Source organism: Anoplopoma fimbria, chromosome 14, assembly GCF_027596085.1.
Source record: "Anoplopoma fimbria isolate UVic2021 breed Golden Eagle Sablefish chromosome 14, Afim_UVic_2022, whole genome shotgun sequence".
In the NCBI taxonomy this organism is placed as follows: Eukaryota; Metazoa; Chordata; class Actinopteri; order Perciformes; family Anoplopomatidae; genus Anoplopoma; species Anoplopoma fimbria.
The window spans coordinates 1,453,251-1,477,086 of record NC_072462.1 but is presented as its reverse complement, the minus strand read 5'-3'; the positions used below and the strand labels follow the sequence as shown (position 1 = coordinate 1,477,086).

At 41.7% G+C, this 23,836-nt stretch overlaps 1 protein-coding gene across 1 annotated transcript in view; it reads right to left on the bottom strand.

Annotated features, from left to right (window-relative positions):
- Positions 1-872: 872 nt before the first annotated feature.
- The window catches only part of LOC129102429 (unconventional myosin-XVIIIb-like), a 45,819-nt gene continuing 22,855 nt past the window's right edge, over positions 873-23,836 (bottom strand). The window contains 22 exon segments of the mRNA XM_054612574.1: positions 873-941; positions 2,221-2,895; positions 2,898-3,133; positions 3,950-4,129; positions 5,265-5,306; positions 5,399-5,532; positions 8,961-9,146; positions 9,504-9,641; positions 10,625-10,708; positions 10,808-10,924; positions 11,805-11,911; positions 11,959-11,968; positions 12,898-13,059; positions 14,304-14,408; positions 16,779-16,889; positions 17,546-17,746; positions 19,200-19,323; positions 20,199-20,353; positions 20,459-20,583; positions 23,099-23,204; positions 23,324-23,444; positions 23,530-23,621. Of these exon segments, the coding sequence (XP_054468549.1) occupies positions 2,231-2,895; positions 2,898-3,133; positions 3,950-4,129; positions 5,265-5,306; positions 5,399-5,532; positions 8,961-9,146; positions 9,504-9,641; positions 10,625-10,708; positions 10,808-10,924; positions 11,805-11,911; positions 11,959-11,968; positions 12,898-13,059; positions 14,304-14,408; positions 16,779-16,889; positions 17,546-17,746; positions 19,200-19,323; positions 20,199-20,353; positions 20,459-20,583; positions 23,099-23,204; positions 23,324-23,444; positions 23,530-23,621 (3,201 nt within the window). The 3' untranslated portion in view covers positions 873-941; positions 2,221-2,230.

The following is a 23,836-nucleotide window of genomic DNA, read 5'->3' as shown; positions in this document are numbered from 1 at the left end:
CTACAAGATTAATTATAGCTGTCAGATAAATGTAGTGTTATATATAAAGTATAAAGTAGCATGAGTAGAAATACCTCAGTAAGTACCTCAAAATTGGACCTAAATGGAGTAAATGTACTTTTCGGCTTTCAGTAAGAAGTACTCAGTACGTTTACTTAAGTAAAAGTACGAATATAATCCTGTAGAAATACTCCATTGCAAGTAAAAGTCCTCTATTGTAAATTCTACTTAAGTAGAAGTACAGCTTCTAGTAAAAGTCATATGTTCTGCTTTTAAAATCTCAATCTATGTAGATCAATTCCATTTACAGGTAAAAGTCCTGCATTTGTAAAGTACTTGCATTCAAGTACAGAAGTATTATTGACAAAATGTACTAAATATCGAAATAAAAGGTTGAGCCCAATATCTTAGTAAAAATACTTCCATGACTGCATACTTTTGGGGTTTTGCTTAATGTTGAAGATGTTCTGAGAGAGTAATATTTATATTTATATTTATATATTATAATATTTATATATATATATATATATATTCATAATTTATATATTCATAATTTTGTAGAAAACCAACAGAAACTCAGAATAAATAATGATATACTGAATACCTACTGAAAGTTTAAAATATCTTTGATGTAAATCACGTCCAAACATCCACAGCTGAAAAAAACTGAAGATCTTACGGTCTTATAAAAATCTGGTATCTGATAATTAAAAGTAAAATAAATTTCAAATATGAGAAATGCATGAAACAAATTCACAAATCAAAAAGTTAATTTCATGTTTGTTTATTCATATGAAAACATTGCTAATGTGAAAATACAATCGATTGAGTGCAAATGTATTTCCATCTTTAATAGAGTCAAATAAAAAGATCCTTGTTGACTTGAGAAGTGTTTCGTCTTCAGTCTGTGGAGCTCACAGCTGGAGGAGGAGACGGAGACGCTGATGGAAGAGAAAAGACAAGATGGTCAGAACAGAGAGGATGCTGGGAAAAACAAAGAGCCAGTATACGGTTCAGGTCTGGGCCTGTTTTCATCAAACACCTCAGGATTACTTCACTGAGGTGGACTGGGACTAAAAATACCACAAACTCTCAGCTCCCAGAAACAGATGTTTAACAACCATCATAACTATAAAACATAATTAATGACGTCTTATTGGAGTTTTTCTCTGTGGTGTCAGTTTGCATCACATTAAACATCTGCTAATAACTAAACACAAAGAAAAGCTGAGGCTGATGGGAAAACAGTTAGTGCTGCAGGTATTTGTACATAAAACCAAAGTATAAAAATGTTGATGATTCTTGTACAAAAAAATAAAAAACAATATTATAATTCATCCTGAGGGGAACTAGAACCGAATTTCATGGAAATCCATCTGACAGTTGTTGAGATATTTCACTGAAAACTGCAAATGTCAGCCTCAGGAAAAGTCAGAGGATCACCAACGTTATTAGGCTTAAAAAACAATATTATAATTCATCCTCTGGGGAACATGAATGTATGTACAATATTTCATTGTCATCTATAAAACAGTTGTTGATATTTCACTTAAAACTGCAACATGCCAGCCTCATGGTGGCGCTACAGGAAAAGTAAGATGAATCACCAAAGTTTTCAGGCTTTATCCTCTGGGGAACATGAACGTCTGTAAAAAATTCCATTGCAATCCATCCAACAGTTGTTGAGATATTTTAGTCTGGACTAAAGTTGTAGACTGACCTAAATGGCCATCCGTTAGAACCTTTTCTATCATAGGAACCCTTTTTTTGAGGAAAGGGTTTTTCATGGTTCTTTGTAAGAACCCTTTTTTAAAAAAAGATTTCTCCAAGACCACATCTCCAAAAACTGTAATCGTGAACCATGAGGAACCCTGGGTCGGTTCTAGATGAACCCATTGGAATAAATGAAGGTTTCTTGGTAGAACCCTCTGGAGGTTTTTTGTAAGCACCCTTAGAAGTTGGAAAGGGTTTTGGCCAGGACATCAGAGGGGTTCTCTCTAGAACCTCTCATTTGGGGTTTTGAGTGGAACCTTTCACAAATGGTTTACGGTATAACCCTTTATGTTTTATGTTACGTATGTAGAACCATCTGAAAGGGTCCCAGTTGTAACCTTTCCAAAACACTTTACCAGAAACCAAAATGGGGATTTTCCAATGGGGACGAGCCAAAGAACCTTATACGGTTCTAGTTAGCACCTTTATTTCTAAGAGTCTACTCACCTCCTCTGCTTCAGTCGGTCTCCTTCTTCAGGTATCTCTTCATGACTGAAGCCACGTCTCCGCCCTCGCTGCCCTCCGCCTCCAGCCTCTCTCCCTGCGGCCTCTCAAACCTTCGTCTGGACCCGCCTCCTTGGGAACTTCCTGCAGAACCTCCTGAGCTGGACGACTCGGAGCTCTTCCTGCCGCGGGTCGAAGGAGGCAGCTCTCCGAAGTGGACGCTCAGCGCCCTCCGGGTTCCTCTCACCGATCCGGCGATGCTGCTGGCGGACTGAGCTCTCCGGATGGCGGGCAGGATGTCGGAGGCCGCATCGTCTCGGTCGTCAATCAGGCGCCGGTTTTGGAACACCATCGGTTCTGAACCCAGAGAGCCTTCACCTCCCTCCTCTGCAGCGAGACTACCCAGCATGCACCGCCTCAGTGCCTGCGGGGAGCGCTGGATCGGGGTCGTCCTGGAGCGTAGAGGTTGGTCCGGGTCTTCTTCAGGGATGGACAAGGAGGGAGCCATGGAGGAGAGGCGAGGCAGCGAGGGAACCGACGAGAGGGAGTCGGCCGAGTTGAAGCGAGACAGTTTGACCCCGGATGTCTGAGCCTCGCCGATGGAGCGAGCACTGGCGGCGCGGGGCATCAGCGGGGACGGCGGTTTGAGGATGCTGGGGCCGGGCCGGGGTCCTGGAGGTCACCGGGGCTGATGGAGAGGGCCGAGGCTCGCCGTCTGAGAGTGGAGGCCGCGGTGGTTTGGTAAACCGGCAGAGAGACGGCGCTACCGGCTGCTTCGCCCGCGTCGCCGCCGGCTCTACGTTTACGAAGTCCGTCCAGCAGCTCGGACAGAGCCGAGGAGGACGGGGCTCGACTGGGACCTCTGGTACCGGGACCGCCGGCCTCAGAGCCCTCCGCATCAGGATCCAGACAAGAACTGTAGAAGAAGAAGAGAAAAAAGTCGTCGTAGCAACCCATTAGTCTGGCTAACATTCATCTAAAGCTACAACTAACAATTATTTCATTAAAGATTAATAAGAAAAATAATCAGAAAAATAATCAGGAAAATAATCAGAAAAATGATCAGATAAATAATCAGAAAGAAATTCAGAAAGAAATCAGAAAAAAATCCAGAAAAAAATCCAGAAAAAAAAAATCAGAAAACCCCCCAGAAAAATCAGGTTTATTTCCACATACAAGTAAAGAATCATGAATATCAATAAGAGATTTTCAATAAAGAAATATGTAAAATATAAATTATTTTTTAAATAAAAACATGTATTGTGTTAAAAAATAAGAGGATGGAATGAGAAAATGATTGAATAAAAATATACCATTGTCAGATTTTTTTTTTTAAGAAAAACTCTAAAAAAAACTGGAAATAATTTTACAGAATTAGATTTGCCATTTCATTAATGATTAATCTTCTGATTATTTTTAATGGTTCAGAATCAGGTTTATTTGCCACATACAATAAATGTGTCTTGGTATTTTGGTGCATGACGATTACAATAAACATAGTAAGAGAAAATAAAAAACAAGTACTGCAAAAGTAGAGAATCATAAATTAAATTATAAGTTTACAATAAAAAATGAAAAGATTTTATGTAAAAAAAGGATGTGAAAATGATTGACAAATAAGTGTGCCATTGCTTAAAGTATGAAAAAATGATATATATATATATACGGCATTCACAATTTTGCAGTATTAAATTAGCTTTCTCTATCAAAATGAGTTAGTAAATAATCTTACCGGAAGCTGTAGTTGCTCATGGTGTCGGCGACACTCTGGCGCCCCCCTTGGCTGCTGATGGTACTGCTGCCGTACGGGGATCCCCCACCACGGGACCCTCCTCTGGGGACGCCCAACCAATGACGAATCCCCTCTCCTACGTCCTCCGTCCCGATGGAGCCGACGCTGGACACCGAGTCACTGCAGAGCAAAGTCACGCTTTATCACGGCCACAATGGAGACATCACCCCCCCCACCCCCCTTCCATTCTTTAGCTGCACCATTAGCTGCATAATGAGCATGCATCACATTACAGTCTGCAGCTCAACACACAGTTCATGAATCCACTGCAACTCACAGGAGGATTATAACTCAGACTCCACTTCTTATTTTAGATATTCTTATCATCTGTCGTAGTTTGATGCATCAAGTTTTTTTTTCTTCATCTTCAAAAGAAACAGGTTAAACGCTACTGTTGTAAAGATTTAAACACACAGACCTGTTGTAAAATATGCTGAATATCTGGAAGAAGCTTTGCATTCACATTGGGCCTCTTAAGGCGCTTTAACAAGCCAACATTAAGTCCGTTTTAATGGAACTCTGTTGTGGTTCCTTTGGACAGTTGTGAACCCGGTGATCGTACAAGCGTTTGATTGCAGTGAGAACTTTTTCAGGAAGTAAACAAAACAAACTGCCTGCGTAGGAAACATTTGTTGAGATGGATACAGGTAAACAACGGTTAAACACGAGTGGAAGAGTTCACATGTTTGCTTGACATCCAGGCAGAAGAGAACATACAGAATATGTTCAATAAAGTCCACAAAATTAGTGAAATTTATAAACTAAATTAAAGAGGATAAAGTAAATGTCGTGGTGCAGCAGTGGCCCATGGACTGTTAGTAGCCATGCACGTTTCCACTTTTTCTTGAGTCATCTTAGAGGATCTTTTTTGTACTTTTGACCATCATTTCCTCAGTTTTCTTTTCAGTAATAATGACATTGAACTCACCAAGTTATTGTCTGAAATCAGTGAACACAATGACATCCCTATGGTATCTGTATCAACACTGCAGATTACAAAGAATCTCATTAGAAAAGATTTATGAAAAGTTCCATAAATGCTTTTATGTTTTAAAATAATCCAACTTCTTTTCATCTCCGTGTTCTCAGATCTCAATAACTCCTTCTGTGAGTTTGTTTTTATCAGAACTGATAGAAATGACGGCCAAAACTAACAAAAGAAGAATAATCCTTAAAGAGGTCAAGTTCATATTCATGTTTAACCATGATATGATCAGGTCAAACACAAACACAAACACGTTCGTGAGGTTCTTACAGATCTTTCTTTCGAGTCAAGGACTCCACAGCAGTTTGAGCGCTGGAGTGAAGGGCAGAGTGGTGAAAAGGTTGAGTTTACACGTACAGACGTGATCATTTTAAGGCAGAGGTGAAGGTTAATGCCCCGCCTACCTTTCAGAGTCGCTCTCGTCGCTGGACTCCACCTCCTCCAGGGCGGCCTGCAGGTCCACGATGCGGCGGATGGACGTCTCCAGGTCGGCCTGTAGCGTCTGACGGACGGCGTTGAGCTCCTCCACCTGCATCTCCTGCAAAACAAACACGAGTTCAAAAAGTTTACATAAAGGAGACGGCGCTCAACTTTAATCGTAGACTTTGTATAAGAAGTGGATGTAGTCGTCATGAGGTTGGTTTGTCGATATTTTGAAGCCTCGAGTTTGACGTTTAGGCTGTCGCCATCTTGTTTTTTGCAACCAGTGAACAGGAAGTGACCATATTAGGACTGAGGAGGAGTGACGTAGAGACTCCGTATACGTCTCTGGTGTGGACCTGTCAATCAGTGTGTAGCCCCGCCCTAAAGCATCCCCTGCTTTATGGTCTGTTTGACTCTAAATGGAGCATCATTTACTAAATGAACATCATGCTGTATTGAAGAAGACTTGAAACTAGAGATTGAGACCATAAACTCATGTTTACAATGTTTACTGAGGGAATAAATCAAGAGAGAAGTAGAGTCATTTTCTCATAGACTTCTATACAACCAGAGGAGTCGCCCCCTGGTGGACAGGAGAGAGAATGCAGCTTTAACACAGGAAGCTTTGACTTCACTCTTCAGACCTGGAGTTGCCGCCTGCCTTCCATGAGTCACCTCCTTCCCGACAACCTGTAAAGACCCGGAGGTCCAATCAGCTACAGCAATTACCTTCATTCTCTTCTATATTATCTCATCAGTCAAACACAGAACGTCCTCTCTCACACAGAGTCATACGACCTCTACGACCTCTACGACCTCGGCCCGTCTCAGAGAGAACGGTTACATACACATGCTGACATATAGAGAGAATAGAGTGATTTATTAATTCATCTTGTCTGGTTCTTTTTGTGGTTATTCTATCTCTCTAGCATCCTGTCACACACACACACACACACACACACACACACACACACACACACACACACACACACACACACACACACACACACACACACACACACACACACACACACACACACACACAAGCTTCTAGGCTTTCAAAGTTATTGGCTTTGTTGGCGATGAGGAGACGGGTGTGGGTGCAGTGGTTGTCATAGAGACACATAACCATGTGAGTGTGTGTGTGTGTGTGTGTGTGTGTGTGTGTGTGTGTGTGTGTGTGTGTGTGTGTGTGTGTGTGTGTGTGTGTGTGTGTGTGTGTGTGTGTGTGTGTGTGTGTGTGTGTGTGTGTGTGTGTGTGTGTGTGTGTGTGTGTGCCCATAACCTTGAAGAGACAATGAGGATTAATCACAGTCAGAGAGAGAAAGCAGGATGAGCGAGAGATGACGTTAAGAACGGAGGAGGAGGAGGAGAGTGTGTGAGCATGTGTGTGTGTGAATATGTCTATTCACACTGGCTGTGTGTGTGTGTGTGTGTGTGTGTGTGTGTGTGTGTGTGTGTGTGTGTGTGTGTGTGTGTGTGTGTGTGTGTGTGTGGTTGTTGTGGCATCCTGTGTGTGTGTGTGTGTGTGTGTGTGTGTGTGTGTGTGTGTGTGTGTGTTGCTTGCTTTGTGCTAATAACTGAATAATTATGGAAGCTCCTTCTCTTTTGCTCAGAGGTCACCAAGAAATCTGCCATGAACGAGAACAAGAAGACAACGTAGACGCTCTGTGTTTAACTGGCTAAATGTTTCACATCTATTTATATGTATATTAATCTATTTATTATGTATTTATGGGACTTAAATGGACTCCTAGAACCATAGAAAAAAGATTACAAAGTATGATGCTGAGATCTAGGAAACAGCCTTCATCTACAAAATGACCACTAAGTAACAAAAACAACTACAAGAGACTCACAATGAATATGAAAAATGGAACAAAACAACCATTAAGAGACAAAAAGCAACTATAAATAGACTCAAAAACACTAGAAAGAGACCAAAACAACTATATAAAGACCACTTATAGCATATTATTTATATATATATACACACACACACACAACATTCATGACCTCTAATTAACCCAAACAATGCATAAGATGAGAGCAAAAATTTGAATAAAGGATATTTTTATTATTTCAAATGTAATTTGATATTTACATAAGATCACATCAGTTTAATTATAAACCACCATCATTGAGGTTCTTGAGGATCTAGAGTCTATTTAGTCACCACTTCCTGTTTTCATAAAATAAAACAATTAAAATAGTGTTTATATGTTGGCGTTTACTGTGAGGCCTCTGTCCTGCTGTCGGAGCTGCAGATGATCAAACTCTTGCAGTGAACGACAGTGATGTTCTCTAATGTTCCAGATGATTCACCAGCTGTTGTTTGGAGGACGGTGGAGGAGAAGCTGCTGTGGAACTGAGGCGTTCTTTAACTCGTCGCCTGGAGGAAATGTTCTCACCAGGTTGGTTTTTTTTTTAAAGCTCCAGCTTTTAAAAACGTTTTCTCCCAGCTTGTGATAAGAGAGTAACGAGTAATGTGGGTTTATATTTAGCAGCGCTGGTGATCGGTCTGCAGGTGGCAGGAACGCCAAAGAAACCTGTTCCTACTATTATCTATATTTGTGGGCAAAAAGGGGTTTATGTGATGTTTTTATTTCCTTTTTATTTAAACGTGACAAGAGTGTGACATAAAAGGTAGGACATGAGAGAATAAAATAAAAAAGGCCCTGAGAGATAAGAAGAAATAAAAAGAAAGAAGACATCAAGAACTGGTCAAGAAAGCTGCATTCTCTCTGCTGTCCACCAGGGGGCGACTCCTCTGGTTGTATAGAAGTCTATGAGAAAATGACTCTACTTCTCTCTTGATTTATTCCCTCAGTAAACATTGTAAACATGAGTTTATGGTCTCAATCTCTAGTTTCAAGTCTTCTTCAATACAGCATGATGTTCATTTAGTAAATGATGCTCCATTTAGAGTCAAACAGACCAAATATGGAAACTTCCGTTCATTGGTTGCGAAAAAACCCAACATGGCAATGGTCATAATTCAAGATGGCTGCAGGGAAATCCCACAAACCCCTGGGCGACGTCACGATGACGACGTCTACTTCTTATAGACAGCCAGAGTCGACTCAGTCTACTGTTCAGACAGAGCAGGGCTAGCTGTTTCCAACTCTTTTTAGTCTTTGTGCTAAGCTAAGCTAAGCAAACAGGCTGTTGGATGTCGCCTTATATTTAGCATACAGACATGAAAGGGTTATCAATCTTAACATCTAACTCTTGCCAAAAAGTGAAGTCTCCAAATGAGTATTACTACTGCTACTACAAGAATCAAACTATTCCTGGAACCGGTCTCATAAAGTGCTGCGGCAACGTTTCCCCCCATATAAACCCAATTGGGTTCTTCCAATGCAACGTACGTATATTTTGTTCATGTTTTGTTCAGCAAGATGATCCACACAAATGAACTCCACTTTTGTGATATTTGAAGCGTGAATACAATCAGCAGAAATAAAAAGCTAACGTTAGGCTATAAAGGAACTACACCTCTTGTAGTTCCCTGTAGTTCACTGTAAAACTATGATGCGTTACCAGCTCCATCCTCTGGCGGCCGCTGTCCTGCTCCCTCTGGACCAGCTCCTCCATCTCCATCCTCATGTCCTGCAGACGCTGCTGGTAGTAGCGGGCGTTCTCCCTCTCGCGGGCCTCGGCCTGGGCGCTCTGCTCAAGCTCCTCCCCCAGACGGACCACGCTGTCCCTCAAACGCAACACCAGCACCTGAACATCACGGGGTATGGGACAACATTTAAAGAAGTCTAAAACCCGAAGCAGAGAATACAATATTTTTTATTAAATATCACAATTATAAGCTTCAATTTGGCTGTGTTCAAGGACCGAGGAAAGATGAGAATCTGATGATAATGGCTGTGATAAACTGTGTTGTTCTGGAAATTGGTCAAAGAAAACATGCCTTTAAAGCATAAAAATAAAAATCTAGAGTACAAGGGACATTCCGACTGAAAATAAAGTACATATTTATGCTTACCATAGCAATCGCTGTAGCTGGCTAACTGCAGCATAAACTAAACAGACTAAATGAGTAAACGAGTCAGTTAATTGAGTTTGCGTCCTCACCTCAAACCTCTTGACTTGTCCTCTCTGAAACTCCAGTTTGTTCTCAAGGTCACACACGCGCGCCTCCTGCTTGCTGACGATGCTACGGCCCACGGTGGACGCCTCCAGGAACTGCACCCTGGACACGCTCTGCTGGAGCTGCATCATGAAGGGGGGACATTTAGCGAGTTAATGCACCGATACACAAGCTCCACCTGAAGGCCAGTACATTAAGGTCCATAACAAGGGCCATTGCTTTGGAGCCTGCCCCGCTGACACCCTCCTCCCCACCCACACCCACACAAAACAAATGATCTATTTAAAGAAAGATTTGTTATTATGTTTTATTATCTATTAATTCATTTTATAAATTTACGCTACGATTTCTATTTTTTTTTCTCTCCTCTTCCCTCTTACTCTCTTGCCTCCCCTTTTGTTTAGATGATATATATATAGTAGTAAAGATTTTTTATTATCTATTCATTTATAATTACTTTCACTTGTATTGTTATTATTATTGTCACGATACATTTTTTATATGTATTTGTTTAATTATTTTTTTCTCTCCTCTTCCCCCCCTTTTTATGTGTTGTATGTATTTTTGTTTATGTAGATATATATAAATAAGTATATACATTCATTAACAATGAATAAATAAATATAAAAAAAAATAGGGATATTTGCAGTGTACAGTATTTGTGTACACATTATTACTACCTAACCTCATTCGACACCCCTCACTCACCCATTAAATGGATCACACATAAGATAAACACACACACACACACACACACACACACACACACACACACACACACACACACACACACACACACACACACACACACACACACACACACACACACACACACACACACACACACATTAGGCTGGACCTCTGTTTCTCACTTTTATACTCTTCAGTCTTAACCTTTGTTATTCTCCTCAGGTTGTTTTTGTCTCTGTCTTGCTTTTCATAATTTCTAGGGTAGTATATATGTTCATGTACTTGTCTGCATATATTTGTCCTCACTTTTCTGCACAATAAAAACATATAAATAAATAAAAAGATCTGTACCGAGGAGGTTAAATGCTCCATAAACCCCTCACACTCTGATCTAACCCTCTCAGTAACATCTCACCTCCTCCTGCAGAGAGTGTCTCTGTTTCTTGGCCTCCTCCAGCTCGGCCTGCAGCTCTCTGATCTGAGAGATGTCACTGGACGACTAAACGGAGGAAGAGCGTGACACGGATTCGATATCAGGGATAAAAAACAACAAACAAAGAGATTGATTGAAGCTAGAGAGACGTTCTTAAAGAGGAACCTGAGCGATGAGAGCCTTGTGCTTCTTCATGAGTTCATTCAGGTCCTCCTGGTCCTCCTCCAGCCTCTTCAGAAGGTCCACCTTCTCATGCTGCAGCAGAGACAACTGCTCGTCCACCTGGACGCACAGGACAAAGAGGTCAGCTGGGTTGTGTTTGATTTATACAGTCAAATGGTAAATGGTAAATGGACTGTACTTGTATAGCGCTTTTCTAGTCTTCCGACCACTCAAAGCGCTTTTACATTACTAATCATTCACCCATTCACACCCATTCATACACTGATGACAGGAGCCACCTGACCATCAGGACCCTAACTAACATTCATACACATTCATACACCGCAGGAACAGCCTGCGGGAGCAATTTGGGGTTAAGTGTCTTGCCCAAGGACACACCGGCATGGACTGCCGGAGCCAGGGATCGAACAGCCGATCCTCTGATTGGGGGACGACCCTGCTCTCCACTGAGCCACAGCCGCCCTCAAGGCCATAAGTATTTGGATTGTGAGACAAATATTCCAATTTTGCCTTTTTACACGACTCCAAATGAAGCAGTCAATAAGAGGTTGTAGTGTAAACTTTCAGCTTTACCGTGTGTTTAGGAATTGCAGCAACTGCACCTGCACATTTGTCACGTATATTCTGTACTTCAGTAACGGTACTTCCGTGGCCCTTGTTATATATATATTATATATATATATAATTCTTCTGTTAGAGAAGAGATTTAACACCAATTTCATCATCCAGACGACTGTTTAAATATGATAATAACGGCACACACTTTTTTATTTTTATTTAAAAATGACAAACACAAAGCTGAAAGAGAAGTTTAAACTCTGGCTGTGGCTCTTTTCTCCTTTTGTCAGTTTCAAGAAAAATAATTCAAGGTCTCCTTCACATCTCTTTCCTCTAACCAGCCTCTCAGCCCTCCACTCGGCTCATTGACTCAGGTCCTTTCCTTTAATCAAACACCTGTACACCTGTATTCAACACTCACCATACTCTTCTGCTTGCAGATATTTTCCAGCTCGATCTGAGAGTTCTCCAGCTCCTGAGAGAGCGTGGCCTAAAGAGAGAGAAAGAGTTGAATGAATGCATCTCCACCTCCAGACGCCTAGGACAGGTGGGTGTATAGGACAGGTGAGTGTCACTCTCCTCCAGCTAATTGGCGACACATAAAGAGAGAGAAAGAGTTGAATGAATGCATCTCAAACTGATAGTCAGGTGAGTCTATAGGACAGGTGAGTGTATAGGACAGGTGAGTGTATAGGACAGGTGAGTGTAGTGTATAGGACAGGTGGGTGCATAGGACAGGTGAGTGTATAGGACAGGTGAGTGTATAGTGTATAGGACAGGTGAGTGTATAGGACAGGTGAGTGTAGGACAGGTGGGTGTATAGGACAGGTGAGTGTAGGACAGGTGAGTGTATAGGACAGGTGAGTGTAGGACAGGTGGGTGTATAGGACAGTGTAGGACAGTGTATAGGACAGGTGAGTGTATAGGACAGGTGAGTGTATAGGACAGGTGGGTGTATAGGACAGGTGAGTGTATAGGACAGGTGGGGTAGGACAGGGTGTATAGGACAGGTGAGTGTATAGGACAGGTAGGACAGGGTGTATAGGACAGGTGGGTGTAGTGTATAGGACAGGTGGTGTAGGACAGGTGGGTGTAGGACAGGTGGGTGTATAGGACAGGTGGTGGGTGTATAGGACAGGTGGGTGTATAGGACAGGTGGGTGTAGTGTATAGGACAGGTGGGTGTATAGGACAGGTGGGTGTATAGGACATAGGACAGGTGGGTGTATAGGACAGGTGGGTGTATAGGACAGGTGAGTGTATAGGACAGGTGGGTGTATAGGACAGGTGGTGGGTGTAGGACAGGTGGTGTGTATAGGACAGGTGGGTGTATAGGACAGGTGTATAGGACAGTGTGGGTGTATAGGACAGGTGGGTGTAGGACAGTGTAGGACAGGGGTGTAGGACAGGTGGGTGTAGGACAGGTGGGTGTAGGACAGGTGGGTGTAGGACAGGTGGGTGTATAGGACAGGTGGGTGTATAGGACAGGTGGGTGTATAGGACAGGTGGGTGTACCTGGCAGTGCAGCCTCTCGATCTGCTCCCTGCTGCCGTTGGGGAGGTGCTGACCCGGGTTGTCGACAGTGGAGAGAAGGAGCTGGGCGTCGGCCAGCAGGGCGTGAGTCCTCTTCAGGTCTCTCCTCAGCTTCTTCTCCACGTCGAAGTCTCTGTGACCGACCTGCAGGAGGAGACGCCTCACGTTTAAAGGGACAGTTTGGATGTTTGAAAGTTTTTCTCCATAGTCAGAGAATCAATATCAGTTTAAGTGTACACTATATTTACAATTTGATCACCTCTTCACCTTGCTGTCACACAGACCTTTCTGACAGGAAACTGAAGCCGTTATCTATGTTCTCTTTAAAGACACCAGACTCCATTGACAAAACCAGTCATTTAAGCTCTCAGAACACAGGAGTTGCTGCTCTACTGCTGTCTCTATCGGTTAGTTAGTTTGTGTTGTTGTGTGACTTTGGTGTTATGAAGGTTTAGTTCAGATTCACAGCAACCTCCAGTTCTGAAAAGTGAAGTCACTGCTTCACGTCTTAAAGCTGCATTCTCTCTCCTGTCCACCAGGGGGCGACTCCTCTGGTTGTATAGAAGTCTATGAGAAAATGACTCTACTTCTCTCTTGATTTATTCCCTCAGTAAACATTGTAAACATGAGTTTATGGTCTCAATCTCTAGTTTCAAGTCTTCTTCAATACAGCATGATGTTCATTTAGTAAATGATGCTCCATTTAGAGTCAAACAGACCATAAAGCAGGGGATGCTTTAGGGCGGGGCTACACACTGATTGACAGGTCGACACCAGAGACGTATACGGCGTCTCTACGTCACTCCTCCTCACTCCATATATGGTCACTTCCTGTTCACTTTTTGCAAAACTTGAGGCTTCAATACATTAGTCCACGACGACTACGTCCACTTCTTATGAACCTTCTGTGACAACAACACAAACAAACTAACTGGTGGAGGCAGCAGTAGACCAGCAGCTCCTGTGTTCTGCTTTGAAGACAGCAAACAAAATCACATTCTTCACTCTAAACCCTTGAAACGACTTGGAGCTGAGTGCCAGTTTGGCCAGAGACCAGGAGTCAGGAGTCCAATTACATCCTGGGAGTGACAGGGAGTGTTAAATTAGCTGCCGCCTCTTTGCAGCATATGTTTGTTTTTATGGAATGACATTCTCATCAGTTAGAGAACATTAACCCTCAATAATAACAACAACAATGATGTACGATGTGGGAGCGCCGGAGAGGCTCATTCAGTCATAAAGCTCACACAACATGAGGGTGTGCAGGGATACAGTGTGTGTGTGTGTGTGTGTGTGTGTGTGTGTGTGTGTGTGTGTGTGTGTGTGTGTGTGTGTGTGTGTGTGTGTGTGTGTGTGTGTGTGTGTGTGTGTGTGTGTGTGTGGTGTACCTGGTCACACAGTGTTGCTATGAGTCCTTCCAAGTCATGCTTCTCATGAATCACCATCTGTTTCTCCTCGTACTCCTGCTCCAACTGCATCTCCAACTGCCTGAGCTGCACACACACACACACACACACACACACACACACACACACACACACACACACACACACACACACACACACACACACACACACACACACACACACACACACACACACACACACACACAAATAAATCCGTGGACCAGCGGTGGGAATGAGCTTTTATTGTTCCTGACAGGAAGTGTTCCCTGCAGCAGGTTGCGTAATGATAAGCAGGAGAACATCATCGTCTGTGGAAGAGCATAAAAAAATAAAGCGAGGCCTCCCGACAATCTGCTGCTGAATAAATCAAGTTTAGTTTGAACCGGCCGCCAGAGGGCAGAAACTACATCTACTCCACTTCATGTAACCCATATGTGTTATTTTGCAGATTTAGATCATCAATACAACATATAGTAAACTAATAAACTATGATATGTTGTTATGGAAAGAGATTCAACTTTATTGATCCCTTTGGGTTATTCTCAGTAGTATGTAGAATGAAAAATATCAGTTAATATAAATTGGAATTGGACAAATTATTAAAGGATATCTTCACATTTGTGAGGCTGGAAACATAAAATGCTTTAACATTTATAGTCAAAGATAACTTTTAAGAGACTACAAGGACCACAAAGAAACACAAAACAAGAACACAAAGACACACATTACAACCACAAAGAGACACAGAATGACAACAAAGAGACACACAACTACTACAAGTAGAAACATAATGACAACAAAGGGACACAAACAACATGAATATAAAAAAATGTTGTCACTCTTTGTAGTTGCTGTGTTACTTTGTAGTATTTTTCTGTCTCTTTGTAGTTGTTTCATTTCATTCATTATATTCATGTTGTTTGTGTCCCTTTGTTGTCATTATGTTATATGTATATGTTATATATGAACAAATACAGAGACACACAGAGCAACAAATAAACTACAAAGAGACACAATTAAACTACAAAAAGACATAATGAAACTACAAAGAGACACAAAGCAACTACAAAGGGAAACAATTAAACTAAAAAGAAACAAAAAGCAACAACAAAAAGACACAGAACACCAACATAAAGAGGCTAAACAATGTAAGAAAGGTGGAGGAGCCTTTGTCCTGGTGTTTGTTTCATAATCAACCCATTATGAGTAAACATATTAAACATTTCATCACTGTATCTGATGTATGAGGATGTGTTTGCTGAAGAAACCTGTAGGAACGTTAGTGCGTAACTGCAGAGAAGTGATGTAACTGCTGTCTGGTTGCATAACAGAAGAACAAAAAACTAACTGGATCATTCAGTGAAAAGATTTTTTTTTCTTTCTTTCATTGGATGAAGGACGTTTAAAAAGATCCATCTGCACACAAACAACACAATGCTGCTCTCAACTCGGAGCACTGAGTTCAGAGACGGAGGAGAATTTATCCTGGAGGTGATTTTATTCTGTTGTGAACAGAAAAGCAGGATGTTTGGAGTTTCAGGGGATTTTGTAAAGGTCTCAAAACTGATGCAAAGTTCAAACTCACGTCCTCGGTTGGAGTTTGAATTATAACAAAAAGTGAAATATTTCCAACTCAAAGGTCCACTTACAACAGATATCTGTTTTTATTTATGTTGCCAAAACATGTTTTTTTGTGTGTGAACTTAAGGGAATATTTAATTATATATAAATATATAAATAAATATATATATAAATGTATGATTTGGTATTAAATGTTGTAGTGTGTAGATTTTAGAAAGAAATTAAATACAGAATAATATATTATTATTATTACAAATTGTATAACTGATAAAAGTTCTACTGTCCAAACCTCATAAATATTAAATATATATTATAATTGTTAAAATTATTAAAAAAGAAAAGTATCAAATATTCACATTTATGAGGCTGCAATCATTAAATATTTTGCATTTTTGCATTAATAATAACAAAAAGTTTATTGAAATAGTTGGTGATTCATTTCCAATCTGATCAGTTTGTGTGCAAAAATCTGAATCTGTAGAGTTACTAAAGCTGCCAGATGAGAGTAAAATACTCCAAGTACAAGTACCTGACATGTGTACTCTGTTGTACTTTGTTGTACTCTGTTGTACTTTGTTGTACTCTGTTGTACTCTGTTGTACTTTGTTGTACTTTGTTGTACTCTGTTGTACTTTGTTGTACTCTGTTGTACTCTGTTGTACTTTGTTGTACTCTGTTGTACTTTGTTGTACTCTGTTGTACTTTGTTGTACTTTGTTGTACTCTGTTGTACTTTGTTGTACTTTGTTGTACTCTGTTGTACTTTGTTGTACTCTGTTGTACTCTGTTGTACTTTGTTGTACTCTGTTGTACTTTGTTGTACTCTGTTGTACTTTGTTGTACTGGGACATGAATGGAGCCTCTGTGACTAACGTACCCGTCTCTGAGAGGACTTATGAACGTCCTCTAACTCCTCCTCTTTGTCCTCCAACTCCTTCTGGTGCATCTGCTTCATCCTCTCCATCTCCATCTCAAAACGCATGTGGATCTAAGAGAGGAAGAGGAGGAGAGAGGAAGAGGAGGAGGAGGAGAGAGAGGAAGAGGAAGAGAGGGAGGAAGAGAGAGGGGAAGAGAGGAGAGAGAGGAAGAGGAGAGAGAGAGGAGGAGGAGGGAGAGAGATGAAGAGGAGGAGAGAGAAAGAGGGGCAGAGAGAGAAAGAGGAAAAGAGAGATGAAGAGGAGGAGAGAGGAAGAGGAGGAGAGAGAGGAGGAGAGAGAGGAAGAGGAGTAGAGATAGAGAGGAACAGGAGAGAGAGGAAGAAGAGGAGAGGGAGGAAGAGAGAGGGGAAGAGAGGAGAGAGAGGTAGAGGAGGAGGAAAGATATGAAGAGGAGGAGGAAGAGAAAGGAGGAGGAGGAGGAGGAGAGAATGAGAGGAGAGAGAGGAAGAGGAGGAGAGAGTGGAAGAAGAGGAGAGAGGAAGAAGAGGAGAGAGAGGAAGAGGAGGAGGAAAGAGATGAAGAGGAGGAGGAAGAGAGCGGAAGAGGAGGAGGAGAGTGGAAGAAGAGGAGAGAGAGGAAGAGGAGAAGAGAGAGGAAGAGGAGAAGAGAGAGGAAGAGGAGGAGAGAGAGGAAGAGGAGGAGAGATGAGCACAGAGTGACATCAGCTACTCGACACATCTGGATGAGTCTTTTATTGTGGAAGCACCTGTTGCTGCTGCTTTATTTTGGCGGTGAGCGAGTCGACCTCCTGTGCCCTCTCATCGTTCTGACCCTCCAGGAGGCGGAGCTGCTTCTTCAGGTCGGGCAGCGAATCAGAGGCGAGGTCGACGGGCAGACTGAGGTCACGGATCTGAGCACAGAGCTCCTCCTTCTGCTGCTGCAGACGCACCACCTCAGACTGACTCTCCTACACACACACACACACACACACACACACACACACACACACACACACACACACACACACACACACACACACACACACACACACACACACACACACACACACACACACACACACACACACACACAGACACACACACACACACACACACACACAGACACACACACACACACACACACACACACACACACACACACACACAAACACATTAGTTTTCACTCTGGTTCACACACACACACATATATAAAAATATATATAAAAAAATAAAATAAATAAATAAATATATATATATATAAATATATATATACATAAAATATAATATACATAAAATATAATATACATATATGATTTGGTATTAAATGTTGTGGTAAGTGTGTAGATTTTTGAAAAATAATTAATATTATTAATTAACGTATTTTTTTATGCTTATATTTGTGTACTTTTACTTAAGTAAGAGTTTAAATGCAGAACTTTAAAGCTTGACTTTAATATCTGAGTTCTTCTTCCACCACTCAGGAGTTCATGGACACCAAACGATGCTAAAAAAAGTGAGTTTTATGATTTTAATGTTTCTTATTTTGTTTGTTTCATCTTGATTTTTATGATTTACTCTTTCTTGAATATGAGATTATTGATATAAATATCCTTTACATTTTATTTTAACAGGTGTCAAATTTTCTGCAGCGAGGACTTAAGGACATGAACCTTTGATTAGGTCATGAACGTTTACGCTCCGTCACGTGTCAAATACGACATGTGACGTGACCTCGCTTCATGAATCACATGACATAATGTCCTCATGATGAGCTCATGAGGTTCACCTGATGAACGATGTCCACGACTCCTCACCAACCTGAGAACCTGTTACAGCAGGAGACTGCTCTCAGGAAGGTTAACCCCTCCTCCTCCTCCCTCTCTCCTCCTCCTCCTCTCCTCTCTCTCTCTCTCTCTCTCCTCCTCTCCTCCTCCTCTCTCTCTCCCTCCTCTCCTCTCTCTCCTCTCTCTCTCTCCTCTCTCTCCCTCCTCCTCTCTCCCCTCCTCTCCTCCTCCTCCTCCTCCTCTCCTCCTCCTCCTCCTCTCTCTCTCTCTCCTCCTCTCTCCTCTCTCCTCCTCTCCTCTCTCTCTCTCTCCTCTCTCCTCTCCTCTCTCTCTCTCCTCTCCTCTCCTCCTCCTCTCTCCTCCTCTCTCCTCTCTCTCCTCCTCCTCTCTCCTCCCTCCTCCTCCTCCTCCTCCTCTCTCTCCTCCTCCCTCCTCTCTCCTCTCCTCCTCTCCTCCCTCCTCTCTCTCCTCCTCCTCCTCTCCTCTCCCTCCTCTCCTCCTCCTCCTCCTCCTCTCTCTCTCTCCTCCTCTCCTCTCTCTCTCCTCCCCTTCCTCCCTCTCATCCTCCTCCCTCTCTCCTCCTCCTCCTCTCTCTCTCCTCCTCCTCCTCTCTCTCCTCAGGTGAGCAGCGGTTCACCTGTAGGTTTCGTCGTAGACTGTAGATCTGGGCCCCCAGTGATGTGCTCTCCTGGCAGGCTTTGTCCTTCTGCTCTCTCTCATTGTCGGCCTCCTCCAGAGCCTGAGTCAGCTCGCTGTCAAACCTGAACACAGAGAATCACAAACATCTAGTCGTTCTGAGGAGAATCTTTAACCGTTATTTATAAAACCTTTTTAGACCAAACAGGTGAAGACCTTCAAACTAAAGTCTTTCTCCTTCTTTTCTACAAAAACCTTTTCTAAAAGATGTTTTCAGCCTTTTGAATAAACTCATGAATCCTGTTTCTGTCGTTGGCAGTGATTCTGTTTACCCAACCTTCAGCTGCATGAAGCGAAATCTGATTAAAGCTTCCAAGAACTTTAGTTTATGAAGTTAAATAAGGTCACCTTAAAACCAGGCGGCAACCTCCAGTTCTGACAAAGCTTCATGTCTTAAACCTGCATTCTCTCTGCTGTCCACCAGGGGGCGACTCCTCTGGTTGTATAGAAGTCTATGAGAAAATGACTCTACTTCTCTCTTGATTTATTCCCTCAGTAAACATTGTAAACATGAGTTTATGGTCTCAATCTCTAGTTTCAAGTCTTCTTCAATACAGCATGATGTTCATTTAGTAAATGATGCTCCATTTAGAGTCAAACAGACCATAAAGCAGGGGATGCTTTAGGGCGGGGCTACACACTGATTGACAGGTCGACACCAGAGACGTATACGGCGTCTCTACGTCACTCCTCCTCAGTCCATATATGGTCACTTCCTGTTCACTGGTTGCACAAAAAACAACTTTGCTTAAAACGCTTCATTCAGATTTTACCTCCAGATGTTTGAGAGGAAAATGTTTCAACCTGCTGATTGAATTTTGCATTTTTCAGAAGTCCATAACTCGTCTTTGCACCACCATCATTAGTACTTTAACATATATGATCATGTTGAGGAGACTCAGACGGGTAGAACCAGAGGACCAGGTGGACACACACACACCTCCTCTGCTTGCGGTCCACGTCGTGCATGCGGCTCTGCAGGCTGTCGGTGAGGACTCGGGCGTCCTGGAGGTCAGAGGTCACGCGGCGACAGTGACGCTTCAGGTCTGTCGCACTCCGCCTGGACTGCTCCAGCTGGACCTGCAGCGTGGCCACCTACACACACACACACACACACACAGACAGACACACACACAGACAGACAGTGTCATCACCTCCAGACATTTAGTCTCCCGTGCACATCACTGCGTCCCGCCTCACCTTGGCGTCGAGCTGCTGTCGGCTCTGTCTCTCCGTCTCCAGCTTTTCCTCCGTCTGCTTCAGCCGTCTGCGGACGAACTCGACCTCCGTCTGGCAGCACTCCAGCTGCATGGCCAGCTCGCTCTCTGTGTGGGGGAGACGGATCTCTGTCATTTAATACAAACCTGCTGCTGTTTAATCTCTCTCTTCTTTAGGCTTGAAAACCAGCAGTGGAGGAAGAAGTATTCAGATCCTTTACTTTAAATTGAAAGTAGAAATACTGCAGGCGAGTAAAATATCCTGAATTCAACATGTTGCTGAAGTTAATGTAAGAAAGTATTATCAAAAAAGTGTATGTTAGGAATTAAAAGTAAAAGGGTGGCTCATAGAATATAATATTATTATGTTTTTATCACTAACAAATACATGTAAGAGTACTTTAATGTTGTAGTTTATCAACGCGGAGCCATTTTTAGATACTTTGTATACAACTGGGTACATTAGTAGTATAGTACTGCTTCATATCATGTGTTTTTATCAAAGGCCGTATATCAGAAGTGGACATAGTAATCTTGACGTCGACCAATGATTTGTGGACTGATGTTTTGGAGCCTTGAGTTCAGCAATTTTGCTGTCGCCATGTTGTTTCTTTTGCAACCCATGAACAGGAAGTGACCATATAGGACTGAGGAGGAGTGACGTAGAGACGCCGTATACGTCTCTGGTGTCGACCTGTCAATCAGTGTGTAGCCCCGCCCTAAAGCATCCCCTGCTTTATGGTCTGTTTGACTCTAAATGGAGCATCATTTACTAAATGAACATCATGCTGTATTGAAGAAGACTTGAAACTAGAGATTGAGACCATAAACTCATGTTTACAATGTTTACTGAGGGAATAAATCAAGAGAGAAGTAGAGTCATTTTCTCATAGACTTCTATACAACCAGAGGAGTCGCCCCCTGGTGGACAGGAGAGAGAATGCAGCTTTAACACAGGAAGCATTGGCTTCACCCGGCTGGAAAGCAGGTTGTCTCCTGGTTTTTATATGTAAAAAGGCTAGAATGTGATAGATGCCTTATGAATACTGCCACAGATATGCATCTTTTTGGCCACACAGGATTTATCCGTAATAAAAACTTTTTCTCTAAAGTGTCAGACGTCGTGAAGATGAGAAGTTTCCCACTAAAGTCGTTTACGAAGACGTTTGTGCAGAAATTCTTCAGTTGTGCAACAATCATTCTGTTTAATGAGCATCTTAATATGACACATCTGTCAGGTTGACGTTTCATCAAAAGATTTAAAACATTTATGACCAGAATTTGAGAGGAATTAGCCTTTTGTGTAACTTGTCCTTGCATAAGGCATATTTTTCCTCCCAAATCATAATTTCTACATTTTCATAATAGCTGAGCCACTCCACAATCTGTCCTCGTAACCCTTGGCAACTGCAGAAGTATACTGGTCTGCAGTGAAAACACCAAAAGACACAAGAAAGATTTTCATGTTCTCAGCTCTTAACTACATCAGACCATTTCTGCCAATGTGATGAAAGAAAAAGAGATCATGTAAGAAACCTTCAAGTCATTATTTTGAGAAACTAAGTCATCAGTTTAAGATACAAAGTAATTATTTTGGGGTATAAACTCATTATTTTGAGTTACTAAGTCATTCTTTTAAGATAATAAGTCATTATTTTTAGATACTTTGTAATTCTTTTTAGATATTTATTCATTACTTTGAGATACTAAGTCCTTATTTTATTTATGTTGAGATTCTACATCATTATTTTGAGATACTAAGTTATTATTTTGGGATAGAAAGTCCTTATTTTGAGATACTTTGTCAATATGTTGAGATTCTACATCATTATTTTTAGATACAAAGTTGTTACTTTGAGATATTAAGTTATCATTTTGAGATACTAAGTGATTATTTTGAGATAATAAGTAATTCTTTTTTACATACTAAGTCATTATTTTTAGATATTTAGTAATTATTTATAGATATGTATTAATTACTTTGAGATACTAAGTCCTTATTTTGAGATACTTTGTCAATATGTTGAGATTCTACGTCATAATGTTTGAGATAAGAAGACATTGTTTTGGTAAACAAAATCATTATTTTGAGATACTAAGTGATTATTTTTAGATATTAAGTCATTATTTTGGGATAGAAAGTCATTATTTGGGGAAACTAAGTCATTAATTTGAGATAGTAAGTAATCATTTTGAGTTACTAATTAATCATTCTATATACTGAGTCATTATTTTGAGATACTAAGTCGTTACCTTGAGATAATAAGTAATTATTTTTACATACTAAGTCATTATTTTTAGATACTTGTAATTATTTATAGATATTTATAAATTATTTGAAATACTAAGTAATTACTTTGAGATACTAAGTCATCATTTTGAGATACGAAGATATCGTTTTGGTATACAAAGTCATTACTTTGAGATACTTAGTCATAAGTTTGAGTAACTAATAAATTACTTTGGATGCAAAGTCATTATTTTGAATCATCATAATTCTAAGGGGATCTTTTTTTTTTTTCATCACATAGATTTTATTTTATATATGTTTTTTATCTTTCACTGACGGCTCTGGTCCTCCGTGCCTCTCTGACAGCTCCTATCAGAGCCTCCTGGTCTTTACCTGTTGGCGGTCCTCTCTGACTCTCAGCGATCTGAGCTTTCTGTCTCTCCTCCTCCAGCTGCTTCTCCAGGGTTTCCATGGCGACTTTATTCTGGTCTAGACGAGCCTGACGTTGTGAGAGAGAGAGAGAGAGAGAGAGAGAGAGAGAGAGAGGAGATGCAACACAATAAATCTAGAAGGTGTCAGAGCGTCCCAAAGGCTCTCCTCTTTAAACACTCGGATTACCTGGAGGTCTCTGTTCTCCCGGCTGAGTCGGACCCTCTCGGCCCTCTCCACATCCAGAGCCTGACCCACCGCGTCGCCACGGAAACGCTCATCGCTTAGATCAGATGTCACTGCTGTAACCACACACACACACACACACACAGGTATAACATGAGCAGTGTGTGTGTGAGTGTGTGTGTTAGTGTGTGTGTGTTGCAGCACAAACCTTGGTCTCCAGGCCGTCTGCAGTCTGCCTCAGCTCGTTCCTATCCCTCTCTGATTTCTCCAGGCGTCGTCTCAGAGCCGATATCTCATCCTGACAAGAAGAGGAAGAAGAAGAAGAATCTCACAGCGACCGAAAAGTATTTTAAATCACGTCTGAAAAGAGTTGCCTCACGAGTTCTTTGTTACCATTATGTCTTAGCTTGCACTGTGATGACAGAACACCTGTTGCTCCCATTGTTGTGATTTATTCACGCGTTTGTCTCATCATCACCTACAGTCACTCTGTGTCTGAGATACTGCACCTTACAC